The sequence below is a fragment of the Nyctereutes procyonoides genome, unplaced genomic scaffold (genome assembly GCF_905146905.1).
Source record: "Nyctereutes procyonoides isolate TBG_1078 unplaced genomic scaffold, NYPRO_anot_genome, whole genome shotgun sequence".
In the NCBI taxonomy this organism is placed as follows: Eukaryota; Metazoa; Chordata; class Mammalia; order Carnivora; family Canidae; genus Nyctereutes; species Nyctereutes procyonoides.
Window position 1 is genome coordinate 7,620,980 of NW_026575034.1, and position 18,509 is coordinate 7,639,488.

General features: G+C 39.6%; 1 protein-coding gene across 3 annotated transcripts in view; it reads right to left on the reverse strand.

The window, feature by feature from the left end:
- The window catches only part of NELL1 (neural EGFL like 1), an 814,467-nt gene that overhangs the window by 312,078 nt on the left and 483,880 nt on the right, over nt 1-18,509 (reverse strand). For all 3 annotated transcript variants that reach the window (XM_055317810.1, XM_055317809.1, XM_055317808.1), the window contains one exon: nt 8,164-8,286. In XM_055317810.1, the coding sequence (XP_055173785.1) occupies nt 8,164-8,286 (123 nt within the window). The remainder of the gene's footprint in view (nt 1-8,163; nt 8,287-18,509) is intronic.

The window sequence follows — 18,509 nt, forward strand, 5'->3', positions numbered from 1 at the left end:
GGTCAAACCATGCCATATTGTCAATCTTGCCTCTCATCATTCTCTCCAACTTTTCTCCTGTACATCTAAAGGCAGAATTTTAGACTGGGGCCTTCCTGCATTCTTCCTCATTACATTACCCACTTTCAAAACCACATCGGCAGTGCTGTGAGTACTCTTGCCAAAGGCTTTCCTATTCCCCTTGCATTTGCTTCAAAATCCCTAAACATCTTCTCTGATTCACAGCCCGGCAGTTTATCAACTGTATTATCACCAGTGGTATTGTAGTAAAAACAGCTTACTTTTCTCTCCTGCCTCTCCCTTTCCTCTCTTCCCATAGCACCTCCAAGTCTCCAAAAGCAACTTTGTGCATCTAAGATACCTATACCACTTATTTTACTCAGAATTTCACTTACGTCTTTAGCAGGTTGCCACGTTAATGTTTCTATCTCCATCAAACCCTCTCTGGGCTTCTGTTACTGACTTTCTGGGGTTTTCTTGTACAATTTATCCAGCCTCCTATGAACCAGAATTTTTGGGAAGCGGTACTTCTGCAAATGCACCTCTATGGAAACACACTCATAGTAAATGACTTCAGAGAACTGCAGGATTCTGAGGTGCCTCAGAATAAACATGCAGCTATGTCCCAGGAACTTCGACAGTGAAATGAATGTCACTGTAAGGATTTTCTTGAAAGTCAGTCATTCTATTAGCAAAGCAGACTCCACACTAAAGTCCACTTGCATATCTATCTTTGGGAGCCTCAGCTGGGGACAAGGTTTGAGTGGCCTAAGTGCCTCAGTGTCCTATGCAGAGTTGCTTTGTTGCAAAATCTTCTAGGTACACTAGTGTATGCTCTATTAGAAAGGAATCTTAGGGCACCTGGGTGGCTCAGTCAATTAAGCATCTGCCTTTGGCTCAGGTCATGATACAAAGATCCTGGGATCAAGTCCCAAATCGGCCTCTCTGCTTGGCCAGGAATCTACTCCTCCTTCTCCCTCTACCCCTACCTCCTGCTCATGTGCTAATTCTTTAAAAATTAAAAGGAATATTAATGTATTCATTCATTAGGAAACTTCCAAGAACTATAACATGCTTAGTCAGCTCTGTGCTAAATGTTGGTTAAACCTAGGTAGGCAGCGATAGCCTACAGGAAGCAGGCAAGGAAACTGTCAGCTGTGGCATGGGACGACCGGGACTGGAGCAGTGTTTGGGGAGTGTCTTGAAGCACAGAGGACTGTAGTGTTCACCCAGCCCTCTCTGAGATCAGAGTAGGGCTTCTTGGACTTTAAAGGTAAGAAAAAAAAAAGAAGAAGGTACATTGTCATAAACTGCAAAGTCATTAAAGAGCCCCCTCATGTGGTTTGAAAATAAACACTGGAAAGATGGGTTAATGTATTGCTCTAGACATCAAAAAAACACTGAGGAGACGTGCAGAGGGTTATATCACCATTTCCTGAAATGCTGGAGGATTTTGAGCAAGGGCATCATACTAGGTTTGGAACAGATCCTAGATCACAAGACCTACACAGCAGAGAATTGCAAGAATTGCAGCCGGGGAACAGATAGTGAGATGATGAGTCAAGAAAACCCCTGGCTAACTCCTTAACTCTGATTTTTCACTTAAAGAATTCAGAATTAAAAAAAATAAATAAAACCCAGCTCCCTGCACATCTTTCATCTAAGAAAGAGGTGAAACTAGAGACACAAACATTTTGCCACTTCTTTTTTTATTTTTTATTTATTTTTTATTTTTTCATTTTGCCACTTCTTAAGAGAAGTTGTTGGTGGATTTGGGGGGTGGGATAGTTTCTTTTCTATTTATCTGATTTCCTCAAGAAAGTTTTCCCCTTGGCCCACCTCTCATTCTTCCCTGACTGCTGGTGAGCGAGAGAGAGGATCTGGACATGCAGAGCCCAGCTCTTTCCTCACTTATACACTAGGGATCAGGAGAGACACAGGAAACACCCATTCTGGGCTGTTGCTATTGCCCTCCAGGGGGGCAGAGGCAGCCCTCTGTGGAGATGCTCCAGGGGTAGCCTTGGTTCACTGTGAATAGGTGTACAAGTCTAATTTGGGGGCTCAATATTATGAACACTATTGTCAGGGATCCCTGGGTGGCTCAGGGGTTGAGCGTCTGCCTTTGGCTCAGGGCGTGATCCCAGGATCCGAAGATTGAGTCCCACATCGGGCTCCCTGCATGGAGCCTGGTTCTCCCTTTGCCTAAGTCTCTGCCTCTCCCTCTCTCTGTGTCTCTCATGAATAAATAAATAAAATCTTTTTTAAAAAAATGAATACTATTGCCAAATATATAACCCATGTTCTCTGGTACCATTTTTATCAGTCCTCATATCGACATTCTAGTTTCCACTGCTTATTTATTTGTCTCTCAACTGGTTCTGAATGCAGGTGGGGAAAAGTGGTATTACTTTTAGGCTCTTCTCAAACCACAACAGTGATCATAAAAAATCAACATATTGGTCCCTAAGAGATCATCTCTGGCAGCCTGATAAGGCCAAGTTTCTGAACCTACAAAACAGAAGATCTGATCCTCAACCACATGGACAAAACACAAAGCCAGCCCGTAAGGAGACAGAAATAGGGAGTCAATCCACAGAAAAGCAGCAGGGAGACGAGAGAGAGTACCATCAGCATTCCAGCTTCTGGAGAAATGTATTCCTAAATTCCAACCACCTTTTTTTAGGTTAGATGACACACATGGAAAGAGAAAGTTAGCAGACATGTCCAACCTCACCAGCGTATAACCAGCTCAGAAGGACCTTTCATTTGGGGATTAATGCTCTGTGGTCACCATCTGAACATTCTTAATAATTTCATCTTTGAATTTTGTCTTTTAAATGAGGTCTAAATGGGACACCAGAGCATGTACTGGGGCTTTGGAACCTTAGCTAATGTGTGGTCCCACCTGCCATGCACCTCCCCCCACCCACCCTAGGATGAGTTCTCAGCTCTCCATTCTTCTGACCCCTGGGCCCTCACAGCCTCTCTCTTTTCCACTCAGCAACAATTGCCTGTCCCCAGTAGGGTCCTGTGTACAGATATAGGAAGGGCTGGGGTTGAGAATGCATGCTCTGGGTTTTCCTGGTAATGTATGGCTATGTCATCCTCACCCCAAGCTGGCAGCACTTGGGTGGATCCCACAGGTGATCCAGGGAACTGGTAGGGAGACTACAGTCCCTTGGTTTGCCCATCTGTTGTGTATTGGGGTGCAGGGCTCAAGAGAAGGGGAGATACCTGGCTCAACTTCTCTGCCCCAGCCAGGTCACACTGCACTGGTCTGGACCCATGGCAGTCAGTGAGCCAAGTGCACGTGACAATTTAGTGGATGGACCTGGTTCCTCTGGGTATTTGCACGCACTCTAAGAGTATCCCCACAGCCAAGGGAAAATGACTTTATTTTTTAATTAATTATTTTTTTTGGGGGGGGGAGAGGAGAGGAGAGGGACAAAGATTGAAAAGGAGAGTGAATCCCAAGCAGGCTTCATGCTCAGCGCAAAGCCTGCCATGGGGCTCAATCTCAGGACCCTGGCATCATGACCTGAGCCAAAACCAGTCAAGCACTTAACCAACTGAGCCACTCAGGCACCCTGGGGGTGAATTTAAATAACAAATAAAAAACACTACAGGGAGGCATGGGTGGCTTAATGGTTAAGCCTCTGCCTTTGGCTCAGGGCATAATCCTGGAGTTCCAGGATTGAGTCCCACATTGGGCTTCCTGTATGGACCCTGTTTCTCCCTCTGCCTATGTCTCTACTTCTGTGTCTCTCATGAGTAAATAAATTAAATCTTAAAAAACAAACAAAAAAACAAAAACAAAAACAAAAACAAACAAACAAAAAAACCACTACAAAAGGTTGAGAGAGAGATCACAAAAGAAAGGCAAAAGCTTTATATTTTATTTTTCTCTGGGCTCTGACAATTACATAGCCAGGCTTGCCAGCAGATTTTTCCTACTTGCGACCAAAGGAGTCCTAATTAAAACACAATAATGCCTTTCGCATGCTCTGTATTTTGAATAATTCTTTTTAAGCCTTTTTCACATAATACCATTTTGTAAATAGCTACACTGGGTGGGAAGCATCTGTTCAAATCTTTTCCCCATACTAAATGGTGAGCCCTCCAGTGACCTTGTCTTATTTGCCTTTTGCTCTTTTGGTGCCCAGAACTATGCTCCAGACACAGAACTCCCCCTTAATGTATGTTTGTAAAAGAATGTCAATATTATTAGTCATTAAGACAAGAAATGTTCTAAAGGATCATCATATCTTATCCAGCCCTAGGAGACAAACAAGAGGGAAGGCCCTGTCAGTCACCTACTACCTGACAGCTGCCCAAAGCCCACCTCAGGCCCAGGTTAATGTGGGAGTAGGAACGCAGATAAACACTCCCACAGACAACCTCGACTTGCATGTCAGATTGTGCAAGTCAGATCTGAAACAGTGTGCTAGTGTGTTGTCCATTTAACCTCAAATTTTTAGCAACATACCTTATATAGTTTCAAAAGTTTTTAGTCTGTTTATGAAAAATATGGGCAAATTAAAAAATTATCGATTGCCATTGTACCATCTCTTCCCTTTTTGATTTCTTTACAATCTCTAGTTAGAAGAAAAACAGACCTTAAAAAAAAAAAAAAAAAAACAGTTAAATGCTGAATAGCCAGGGAGCAGGGAGGAAAAGGAAGAAGGAGAAAGAGAAGAAAAATGGAAAAGATAAAGGAAGGGGTCTAAAGACAGTAGCACTAATCAGGTTAAATTAAATTGGATTTAGCTATGTTTTATTCAAGATTTACCTGTGAGCCAGAACAATGCTATCAACCTCCCAGGGATACGGCGGGAACTAATGAAGTGACATATGTGAACATACTCAGCAAGCCATCTTGCACATATTGTGTGACTGTTGAAGCTGAACAGGTATTTACCATCCACATGAAAAAAAACAAAACAAAACAAAACAAAACAAAAAAACAAACCAAAACAAAACAAATACCCACTTTCCCTGGACATTGGCCACCAGGAGAGCCCATGTGAAAGAACTCACACCAATTAGGATTGTTTGAGAAATTGCTGCCTTGTGTTTTGCCTGTGAATAGTAGTGTTAATGGTGTTTATTTCTAAGCAGATGTATTCAATTCTATGAACAATACCATGTCTTAGAAAAGCTTTTATACTTTAAAAAAAATAGTTCAAGTTGTCTAGTTATCCCTGTCCAACTCCTTCTATAAATGCTTAGTTACAGGTGGAAAAGTCAACTATGAAATATATGCCCTGAAACTGAGACACAGATTTCAGTACTTCAGTCAGAGGGCTGAGGTTCAAGCCAACTCATCAAACGCCTCTTCCTCCTCCCTCATTGTACCACTACTAATACTGTTTTTACATTTTGTAGCATTTGATATTTTAAAACACATTGATATGTATCTATACACACATATATATGCAAAGAATTGAAATATATATCAATGCAAAGAACTGATGTATACACATACACACAAAAGAATACACACATTCTTTTAAGAATTCTTTGCAATCATACAGTTGGAAAAAACGCGGTGCTGATGTTAACCCAATTTTACTATGTAAAAATACAGAACTTACAACTCACTAGCAAGGAAATCTTGTCTAACCCCAAACTCTGTAACCTCATGGTCCAGTTCTTCAACTACATGGCACTTCTGCCCCGGTAACATTTATAAAACATGAGGTTCTCCCTATCTTATTGAAGTCTGCCCGAGTGACCATGAAAACCACTTTAAAGAAAATTATTGTCCTTGATTCATAACTTTCAGGGGAAGATGTATTTTCAGAGCCTATGGACACCGGGAACATTATTTGAACTCATATTTTTTATAATGAGACTTTCAAATTCCACAAAGGTGAGCCACTACTTATCACAATGGCAGGAGGGGGTTTGGCAAACACAAACTCACTGAACTAGTGCAATTAATATTATTTTATGAGGTAACATAATTCTGGAAAAAAAAGTATTGAAGTCAAATCCCTATGTGCTCCTCAGACTTACAGCATTAGCATGCAAACATCGGCAGTGGGCTTGATAATCCATGGAATTATATTAATATTTATGTATTTTTGTTTTACTTGGACGTATCTTAGCCTTCTTTTAAAAGCTGAGCATTTTTATTTGCCTCAAAGAACTTAAAAACACACACACAATTATGATATGTGTAAATTCCCATTGTGAAAGATGCAAACATTGAATTCATTGAAGTCCATGTTCTTTGTCACACACAGACGACCTCATAAACAATAAAATGAACAGTTTCCGTGTTTCAAGTCTCCATGCACACAGATATTTATAAATAATAAATCAGATACGTGATGACGAGATAGGTATTGTCCTGTAGGGTTTTCTCAAAAATATGTTTCGGAAATCCTTCAAAGTGTGTGTATGCACACGCATATGTACATATATACACTTAGAGTTTTAAAGCACTGCATTCTATATCACAAAATGATATGTGAAATAAATCATTCCATTACCAACATATTTTGATTGTTTCTGGCTTTCAGTGAATATGAGCAATGTAGTAAAACACCACTGTACATGCATATTCCCCCCTCATGAGCATGTGCATTTCCTAGAATACATTTCAAAAGGCAAATTCAATGGCATCAAAAGAATCCCTATATTACTCTTCGGATTTAAATGTTCAAAGATTTTCTCAAATTGTAATTAAAAAGTTTCACTAATTTATACTGTCATGTAAGCAAATAATCAACAAATTTGTTTATCCCAACCTCACCAACAGAGAATATGATCATTTTTTTAAAAAAGATTTATTCATTTATTTGAGAGAGAGTGAGAGTGAGCAAGTGCAGTGGGGAGAGGTACAGGGAGACAGAGAATCTCAAGCAGACTCCATCCTGAACATGAAGCTCAACTTGGGGCTCTATTCCATGACCCCAATATCATGACCTGAGCCAAAAACCAAGAGCTGGACATTTAACTGACTGAGTCACCCAGGTACATGAAGAAGAAAGTCAATTTTTACAAATTCTCCCCTATCTAATCCAGGAACATGGGTCCTTGGTCATTGTCCATTATTTCTCTCTCTCCTTTGGCTTGTCATCTCCGCAGAAGAGTACTGATAACATGCTGGGTGTCCTTGGGCAAGTTACTTAACCCTTCTCGGTCTTAGTTTTGTCACCTCTAAAATGAGGATGATAATTATAATAATACCCACCCTGAAGGACTATTTCCTGTTTTTTCATCCATTTTGCCTCTTTTTCTATGTAATGTCTCTTTCCTTTTGGTTAGTTCAGTAAGTTAACACGTATTTAATGAGTGTCTACAGTGTGCCAAGCATCATTCTAATTGCTGGGGACAGAGCAGGGAGTCAAAACCAAGTGGTCTCTCTCAAAGTGCTGACAGCCCAGAAGCAAACACAGAAACGTACGTGACAACGATCTGTCATGTTGTGTTAGTGAGGAAAAAATAAAGTAGGGTATGAGGCTAAGACCTAACAGAGGTGCTGTGTTAGAGCTGGCCAAAGTTTCTGTGGTGAAGGGACACTTGTGTAGAGGTGTAGAGGAAGTAGGCATCCAGGCTGAGGTGTCAGCAAGCACAAAGCCCTGGGATGGAATGTGGTTGGCGTGTTTGAGAATGTTGGTTGTAGAAGGAACAAGGGGGAGAGAAAGGAGGGCTGCCAGCTGAGAGGAGCCAGACACCAGCTTCTGAATGCTCTCATAAGCCATAAAGGAGCAATTTTGATTTTATGCTAAATGCAGATGGAAGCCAAGGCACTGTCTCTCAATTGCTGACCTGCGCCCCACACACAGAGAGACTTGAAGCTTCCTACCCACACAGATACCTCAAGTATGGCCATGGGCAGGGCCCACTTGCCCTCTGAGCAAATCTCACAGGGAACAAAAACCCACATCAGCAGTCACAGTGTCCCTCACAAACTCAGGCCCAGAGGCAAAGCTCAACAGAGCCATAGAGCTGTGCAGCCACACCCCTGACCCAAATGTGTACCTTCTGCATCCAATCCAAAATGGAGATTTATGGCATTTTTCTTCTCTGATGCACAGCACCCTCAGCAGAGGACAGACCAGGAATGGAACCCTGGCCATGCTCTGCTACCACAGTGGTGACAAGGGTCTGCAACATGAGTACCAGGAGCCCAGGCAGGGACAGCAAGCCTACCTCTGCAGATGGTTCCATTCCCCACGTAGCCTGGTTTGCAGGTGCAGCTGTGTCCCCGGACGGTGTTGGTGCAGATGGCATTCTCATCACAATTGTGTTGCCCGCTGCCACACTCATCATGCTCTGTTTTGCAGGGGGAGAAAGAGAGAGAGACATCTTAATTTGGCATCACAAGTGTTGGGAAAGTGAGTTGGGACTCGCCAAATAAGAATGACAGTGACGGGGGATCCCTGGGTGGCGCAGCGGTTTGGCGCCTGCCTTTGGCCCAGGGCGCGATCCTGGAGACCCGGGATCGAATCCCACGTCGGGCTCCCGGTGCATGGAGCCTGCTTCTCCCTCTGCCTGTGTCTCTGCCTCTCTCTCTCTATCTCTCTGTGACTATCATAAATAAAAATAAAAATTAAAAAAAAATTTAAACTTAAAAAAAAAAAAAAAGAATGACAGTGACTACCAGGTACGAGGATCTTACGATGCACCTGGCAGTTTCTGTGCCTGGTATGGTTGAAAATCTCAACAACTCTAAAAGATGGAGGTCATTATCCTCGCTTTGCACGTAAAGAAATTAAAGAAATCATAGAAGTGAGTGTCTCACGCAAGTTACATGACTCGCATGTAAGTCTTGCATGTAAGTCTGCGTGTAAGCACTGCTCTAAGGGCACGGCTTTTTCCATGTCTTGCAAATTTCTATAGAGGCTCCAAGGCAGCATTTCTCACCGGGGAGCAATTTTGTTTCCCCTCCCCACCAGAAACATTTTACAATGTCTGACGATATCCTTGGTTATCATGGTTTGGGACAGGGGTGCTACTGGAATCTAGTGGATACAGGCCAGGGATGCTGCTAAGCGTCTTACAGTGCACAGGAAAGCCCTGCTCAATGAAACATTAACAGCATGAAACACCAACAGTGCCTAGGCTGGGAAACCTTCCTCTGACGTTGATGAAGGAAAAAGAAACAATCCTACATGTGAGATTCCAGGGTTTCTTTACAACTGAAGAGGAAGGCTCAGCTAATATTACTTGGCAAAGAAGCATTTACTAACAAGGAATTTCAAAGGAATTTCATTGGTCACAGGAAATGCTGGCAAGCATGGGGTTGTGCCAAGTCCAAAAGGAAATTACCCCTAGGATCTCTTCTCAAGGGCCTTCCGTGGGGCCCTGAACTCTAGTTTTCCACGTAGCCCAAGGCCCAAGTTCACAGGGGGGTCAGCATTCAACCCCTGGGTTGACACCTGCTGGGTAGTTACATGGTTGTATATTTTCAAATAGCTGAGGCTTCCTTAACCCACAAGATGCAGGGGGATGTAGATCCAACACTTTATAAAATGGATAGGGAGATTCCAAGTTAGAAATCAAGATTTCGCAGATAATACTACTTTCCTGTCATAATCAGGAAATTTAAACAGTCCTCTAAATGGCTACTCTGTAAAATAAATATCATCTGTTTAAGTCTTAAATTTTAGAAAGAAAATTCAAATAGGTTTATTCAAGTCACGAAACCTTATAAAACAGGAGTTGAAGTCCCAGCTAGAAACGTCCCCAAAATCACACAAACTGAACACTAAAAATTCAATGTAGTTTCTAAATGGTACTGCTAGATCAATGTAGCAATCAATTGAAATATCTATCTTCTTTAATTTTTATTATAAATTTTCTAGCAGAGACCCAGTATGAGAAAGGTTAAGTTCTAGAAAGTAGAGCTGTTTTAGTCACTCATGTGCAAGCAAAGTACAGCAAACACAAGCATATGACTTGATTTAACACTTGAGATTTTTCAAAAATTAAATAAAAATTCATTTGGCCTTAAGACCAAACCACAGTCAGTGAGTCATGTGCACAGGTTGGCAAGTAGGGAGATGAGAAGATTTATGAAGACTCACTTCCAGTCTGTGCTAATGTCATCTCCAGCACACTCCAGAACTAGTATAACCTGTAGATGTCCGATCACGTTTACAGACCCACAAGGCACCTAGTATACACAGGTACCATAGCAGAGGAGGTCGGGCACACACAAATGTCTGAGTACAGACTTCCACACCCAAGTTTTCAAACCTAAATTCATTTAATAATTATTAGAGTCTGCACTGGGAATACAAAGGTGAGTCGAGAAGGTCTCTGTTCACATGAACATTTTAATAGGGGCCACCAGATGTCAATATGCAACTAAGTGGAACACAAGGGAGAAGTGATAAGAGTTATAAGGAGGCGACCTTATATATTTTATCATACAAACAGAATACATTTTATAGGGAAAGGGGTTCTGCCAAAAATTACACTGGAATAACAGGCAGGACTCAATACCATATGCAACCTGGCACGTGTGGTCCTCCTAGACGGGAGGAATAAAGATAAAATGAAATAGCAGTCCATTGGAGGAAAGCAATTTCTGCTAAGAGGGAGAAAGGTCTTCTTACAAAAGGTAGTATTTGGACTGGTCTTTAAACAATGGTCATGGTTTTCTCAGTCAGAACTGCCCAGCAAGGGCACTACAGGTAAAAGAAAGGTATGGTTTCATGCAAAATTCCAAACATCTGGTCCACCTGCACCTACCTGATAATTCTTTTTTTTCTTTGTTTAGGTATAATTGATAAAACTAAGTTATTTAAAGTGTTGATTTTTCATACGCACACATCGTGAAAGGCTTTCCCTCATCAAGTTAATGAACACATCCATCCTACTTGGTCTTATCTCCAATTATTTTTGAAGAAAACTTCTTCTCTGATGAGGTGGCCTGCAAAGTGGGAGTTCATTTCTACCTCTCTCCGGTTTGTCATTTTGTTTCCATGACTCAATATACCGTCTCCCAACGTAACTGGAATATCTGTGTCCCTGCCTGGCTTCAGACACCACTTCCTGCCCTTATTTTTTGCCATGAAAGCCTTGCATATCTGCTCTCCATACCACATAAATTTCACCATCTTGGAACTTTTACCAAATTTGGCATCTCTACCTCCTCGGAGGCAATCACATTCATGGTGATATTCGCGAGCTTTATTATTAAATACCCATTGAAGATCTGACTTATGTTGGACAGAAACAACCAAAGAAGAAATGGTCTCCTAAAACCATCAAATTCCCTCCCAGCTGTTGGGGATGCTGCAAAGGGGGCGGGACAAGCACTTGGAGAGATGGCTTGGCAAAGCAGGTGAGAACACAGACTCTACAACGATGCGGCCTGAGTTAGATGACCCCGGGTTTGCCACTTATATCAGCTATGTGAACTTGAGTAAGTCATTTGGCCAATCTGCATCTTAGTTTCCTAAGGTGTAAAAGGTGGATAATAATAGAACCTAGCTCCTGAGATTGTCATCAGGATTATATTCGTTACTAAAATGCTTATAGCACACTGCAACTAGTACACGTTCTACCGTTGTAAGCTATTATTGTTATTACTATTACCACCACCACTGCAATTATTTGTGAGCAGACCTAATTGTTGGATAGTAGTTAAAATTGGTTAAGAAAACATTCTCTTGCCTTTATAGGCTGGTAGTCCAGGAAGAAAGGCTATGAACAGATAGGCTTTTGAAGACGATTAAATTAGAGTATCTCCTTGAAGACCCAAACACGTCTTCACTTACATTCAATTATGGTCCCAAGAAACAAGGCTACAGATTGGAAAGGTGAAGGATGTGCGTGCACAATTGTTGATGTATGACCTGAGTTTGATTACAGTATATTTGGAGTATCCAACCTCTCAAGATGGAAAATTATGATTGTGGTGCCATGCTGTTTCTCCACTGATGATAATAATTACTGGTATGCTGGCTAATACATATTGAGCCTAACAAAGCACTGTCATTATCATATAGGTTCTTTCTCCTCCTGCTTCTCTTCCTTTTCTTTCTACAGAATGGCTCAGAAAGACTCTAACACTGTAATCAAATGTAATCAATAGTCATTATCAATTAACACCCTGTTTTCCTTAGTGGACTAATCAGGACCTGAACAAGCTACCTAAACAGTCATTTCAGCTGCAAATGCTCCATGTCTGGGGTCTGGTTGGCTTGTGGCTTTCCTTTGTCCAAAGTAATCTCTTACCTAGTTTATGGAATTGTTACAATGACCCCACGAAGATGTCAAGCACATCTCATCAATCACATGTTATAGATGAAGAAACTGGGGTTTGAAGCTTGTAACAGGTCAAAGTACATAGATAATAAGTTGTATGTCTGGAACTCCACTCCCATGCATCCTGTCTCTTTTCCTGCGTTCTTTCCACACCTCCATTTTACTGTATGATCCAAAGGAATTTCTAAAGTGTTGGCCACAGTGTAAGTACGTTTTTACTGTTTAGAGGAGAATAATCATAGATTTATAGGAAGTTGTGAAAGTAGTACAAAGAGTCCCTTATGCTTCACCCAGCTTCCCTCAATAGTGCCATCTTAAATAGCTGTAGTACAACATGAAAGCCATTGGTATATTACTGTTAACTAGTCTAGAAAGAAACCTTATTCAGTTTACACCATGTTTAAAATCTACATCCATTGTGGTAGGGGGCGGGTGTATATGTACGTAAGTGTATAGTTCTAAGCAGTATTATCCTGTGTATAAGTTCAGGTAACCACCAACACATTCATGCTAGATCTTTTTGTTTATACCTATTCACCATTTCCCCAGACCCACATACCCCCAGTCCCTGTCCCTGGTCAGCTACTAACATGTTCTCATCTCCATAGGCTTGCCATTTAGAGAATGTAGTAGAAATAGAATTATACATATGGTAAGTAAATTTTGAGACTGACTTTTTTCACTAGACAAAATGCCCTTGAGTTCCAATCAGGTTGTCGTATGTGTCCCTAGTCCATTGCTTTTTGTTGTTCAGAAGTATTCCCTTGTATAAATGCATCACAGTTTGTTCAACATACACACACTGAAGGACACTTGGATTGTCTCCTATATTTTGCCATTATGAGTAAGTGTCTATGAACATCTATGTGCAAGTTTTTACGTGAACATGTTTTTCATTACTCTGGAATAAATATGCAAGAGTATAAGTACAAGGTCATATGATAAATGCATGTTTCATGTTATAAGAAACTACCAAACAGTTTTCCAGAATGGCTGTACCATTTTATATACCAATCAGCAACGTATAAGTTATCAAGTTTCTCCACAGCATGGTCAGCATTTGATATTGCCACTTTCAAAATTCTAGCCATTCCATTGTGTGTGTAATTGATACTGCACTGTCTTTTTAATTTGCATTTTGCCAATACTATTGATATTTAACATCTTTCCACATACTCATTTTCCATCTTAGGCTTATCTTTGGTGAAGTATCTGTTCATGTCCTTTCCCTGCTTATAACTAGATTTTTATTTTACTGTTGGGTTTTGAGAATTTTTCATATGTTCTAGATATAAGGCCTTTATTATGTGGTTTGTAAATATCTTCTCACAGACTACCTTTTATTTTCATCTTATTGGTCTTTGACATGCAAAAGGTTTTATTTTTGATGAAATTCAATTTATTTTTTTATTTTATGAATAGTGCTTTTAACATCTGATAACTCTTTAACTCTAGGGCTTAAAGATTTTTTCCCATTTTTTTACAGTTTTACATTTTAAGTCCATAACTCATTTTGTGTTAATTTTTATATATGATGTGAAATTTTGGTTGAGCTCTTTTTCTTGGCCTATGCTTGTTTGATTGCTACAGTGCCAAATGTTGAAAAGGTTGCTTTTCCTCCATTAATTTGATTTTGTACCTTTGTCAAAAACCAACTGGTTATATACATGTTGATCTATTTCTAGATTCTTTATTCTGTTTCAATGATCTATGAATCTATTCCTCTGTGAATACCATACTGTCTCGATTACTGGAAATATATAGAACGCCTTAGTATCAGATATAGTGATGTCCCCCACTTTATTATTCCTTTGTCAAAACTGGTTTATTCTAGTTTCTCTGTCCTTCTACATAAATGTTAAATTATGCTTGTTCATTTCCATAAAGTATTGTTGAGATTTTAAGAGATTGTGTTAAACTTACAGATCAGTTTGTGGAGAATTGACATTTTTATCACACCAAATCTATCAATCCATGAACATAGTGTATCAACTATTTACTTATTCTTTGATTTCTTTCATTATTGTTTTGTAATTATCAGAATACAGAACCTGCACATTTTGTTAGATTTATAACTAGCATTTCATTTTGCCTTGAAGCAACTGTATATGATACTATTATTTTGGTTTCTACGTGTTGGTTGCAATTATATCGGAATATAATTGATTTGTGTGTGTTGATATCATTGCCTATGATCTTGCAGAACTTCTATATTTTTTGTAAATTCCTTACAATTTTCTACATAGACAATCATGTTGTCTATAAATAGAAATGGTTTTACTTCTTTCTTTCTGATCTCTACACTTTTTATTTCCTTTTGTTTTCATATTGTGCTAAGACCTTCAGTAGTATTTGCACAAAAGTGGTGAGAATGAACATCATTGGTTATCAATCTAAGAGAGAAAGCATTCACTCTATTATTAAATATAATGTTAGTTCTATTTCATAATACCTTGTAAATACTGGGTAGAGGTTCAGCTCCCTGGTGAGCTCCACTGACAATGAGTTTGGGAAAGAGTAGAGTGTCTATTAGTCTTTCCTTGCACTGCCCTGTTCAGTCTCTAAGCTGCTAGGTGGGAGTGGAGGTCCAGGTTCATGCTCAACCCCACAGACATTACTACAGGGAGGGAATCAGCAGGTTCTCTCTACCAAGCAGGTTTCCCATTGCCAGATGGCTATGGTAGAGTGGGTATTTTCAAAAAGGTTTTCCATTTGTTCTGTTAATCCTCCTTTTCCCTAGAAGAGGTAGAGTTGTTTTTTCTTGGAGTTTTTATGGTATGTGCCTATTGGTGGTTTGGGGTTGCAGTCTTCTTGAACTAGGATGTATGAGATGCAAGAAAAAATAAAATGGAGAACTCACTCCTTGTGAGCTCCTCAAGTCACAAAGTCCGGTAGTTTCACTTTCCTTTCCCCTTTCAGTCTTCTTGGATATCTGCTGTGTTATGTGTCCAAAGGTTTTCTTTATGTTATAGGAGAAAGGACCTGGGAGAAATGGGCTAGTCCATCTTGGTCAGAATCAAAAGTCTCCCATATATTCAATTTTTAAGAAATTAGTCACTTTTCTCCTCTGCTTCTTCTCTAAATAGCACTAATATTTGACATTTTTCATGAGTAACATTCATTGAGCATGTAACTATGAGCCAGACTCTGCTCTAATGTGTTACAGCATTCATATGAGCTAAGATTACCATTTTTTTTCTATATGAAAAAGTGGGAACAGAGGGGTTGTAGCCCAAGGTTATAAAGTGGTAGATTCAAACCAAGACAGTCACTGTCAAACCATGACAGAAGAATTAGATATGTCATTGTTAGTCAGTCTTGAAATTCCTTTCTCCTTTAATCCTTTATAACAAATCCATCACGAAGTCTTGATTTTTCTAAGTGTCTCTCAAATTCATTCCTATATCCCAATTTCTGTTACCACCTGCCACCACCCTTATCCAAACCACCATTGTCTCACCCACATCTAAGCTGCTATTGATTAAGTTAGTGCTATAGCTTCTCAATGGATCCGCCCACATTTATATTGCCCACTTTTAATACTTTTAATTTATTAAAAAAATACTTTTAATTTATTCTTGATACTATATTTAGAGCAACCTCTTAGGAATTCAAATCTGATCATGTTGCCATCCCTGCTAACATTTTCCAACCTGTTAATTCCCTTTAGTCTCAAAATGCTACTATGTGTAATAACAATGTCCTGGTCCTAGCATGGTTTCACCTCCACCTAACTGCCTCGTACCATTTTTGTTCCATTTTTTCACTCTTGCTCACTCTGCTCAACCACACTGCCTTTATCTCCTTTCCTCAGGTCACAGGCACTTTCACATGCTCTAACCACTTGGCCCAGTTAATGCTGGCTTATCTTTGTTATCTCAACTCAGTTGTCACCTCAGAAAAAGAACACTTGATTTCCTTGACAGGTAAGGTTTCCTTGTAACCTGCTCATATAACACTCAGCACTTCTCCTCCATTGGGCTAATCACAGTTACAATTTCATGTTTACTAGTGCATTAGCATTTTTACTAATATATGCCTTTTCTACTATAGCATAAATTGCTTGGGGATGTATCTCAAAGGTATCTTTCTTTACTTTAGATCCAGCCTCTAGTAGAACTTCTGAAACTTAGTATGTGCCTAATATACATATTTATAAAAGGAAAGAAAAGAGAAAATGAGAGAGAGTGGGTGGAGAGGGAGGGAAAAAGGACAGAGGGTATGATTGCCTTTGGCACCAAAAGTTGCAGAGAGGTCAAGGAGAAATAAGGTAAGAAAAATGTAATAGAATCAGGCAGTTGAGGGCAACTTAAAAGAGCTCAAAAATGAAATACAACTGGTACTGATGTGTTGATGTATTTATCACACTGACTTTGTGGGAGGAGAAGAAAATGATGTGGCTTCAGGAGCTCTCTTTGAGGCAGGCCATTTCTTCCATCAAGAATTGCTAAGGATTGTGAGAAAAACCTAAGCCTTGTAAGAAAATATCTGCAAATAATTTATCTGCCTTGAATCAAGCATATATAAAGAACCTTTACAACTCAATAAAAAGATAACCCAATTAGAAAATGGGGAAAGTATTTAAATAAACATTTCTCCAAAGAAGATATACAAATGGGTAATAAGCACATGAAAAGATGCTCAGCATCATCAGAAATTATGGAAATCCAAAGCAAAAAACACAGTAAGATACCACGTCACATACACTAGAATCAAAAAGACGAGTGATGATAAGAATGTAGGGAAATTGGATCCCTTCTACATTGCTGAGAATGTAAAACATTTCAGCCACTTTGGAAATTACTTTGATAGTTCTACAAACTATTAAACATAGAGTTACCAAATGTTCCAGCAACAATTCTACTCCAAGGTATATATCCAAGAGAAATGAAAACATATGCCCACACAAATACTTTCACACAAATGTTCATATAAATATTACACGTAACAGCCAGATGGTAGAAATAACTCAAACATTGATCAACTGAAGAATCCATAAAGAAAATGTTGTACATCCATACAATATTATCATTGTATATTATTTTACAGTATTCAGCAAAACAGCAGGAAGTACTGCTATGTACTACAACATGCATCAGGCATGAACCACAAAAACACTTTGCTAAGAAATTAGTCACAGGAGACCATGTGTTGTATAATCTCTTTTACATGAAATGTCCACAGTAGGCAAATCTATAGAGACAGAAAATAGAGGAGTGTTTGCCTAGGACTAAGCTTGAGGAAATGGAGAATGAGGGTGAATGGGCACCAGTTTTCTCCCTGGGATGATAACCATGCTCTAAAATCGGATTATAATAATGGTCGCACAACTCTGAAAAGTATACTTCAAACCACGGAACTGTACACTCTAAGGAGGTAAACTTCATGCTACAGAAAGTGTATCTCAATAAAGTTGTTAAATATTATTAACATTTATCTCTCTATGCTTTAGCAGGAGGATGTAATGGATTCATCAGAAATCATTCTCAGGTGAAATTTTCTTTTGTGAATGGGTAGAAGAAATGTTAACTGTTTAGCTAATACCCTATGAATATGCCATATTACTTTAACTGAAAATACTATTTTATAGTAATATTTTGTGGGGAATAAAGTACTTATGTATAAAACGTATACATCAATTACAAGATGATCCTTACTTTCTCAAATGTGAAATACGAAAATCTATGCTTTAGGCCCAAGGATACATGTTATTTATAATCTAAAATGGCGCTTGAATTCAAGGAACATTTTTCTAACTCAAAATAAATATGATTCCAAGTTTCCCATTTGCCAGAATGGATAACTAAATCTCATTCATTGGTTACTTTCCACTCCACTTTGTACTCATCAGGATCACACTATGGTCCTCGGGATTTTAGACAAAAGTTAATGAGTACACTGAGTTGCACACCGGTTATTACCATAACCCATAAACAGGCAGCTTGAAGTCCTGCTGATTCCCTGCTAAGCTCAGGGGCTAAGATCTTTGCCAAGAGTGGGTACCTGATATCAGGGACCTGAATCTTTTTTTTTAATAAATTAATTTTTATTGGTGTTCAATTTACCAACATACAGAATAACACCCAGTGCTCATCCCGTCAAGTGTCCCCCTCCGTGCCCGTCACCCATTCACCCCCACCCCCCGCCCTCCTCCCCTTCCACCACCCCTAGTTCATTTCCCAGAGTTAGAAGTCTTTATGTTCTGTCTCTCTTTCTGATATTTCCCACACATTTCTTCTCAGGGACCTGAATCTAACCACACCACAAATCCTTTCTCC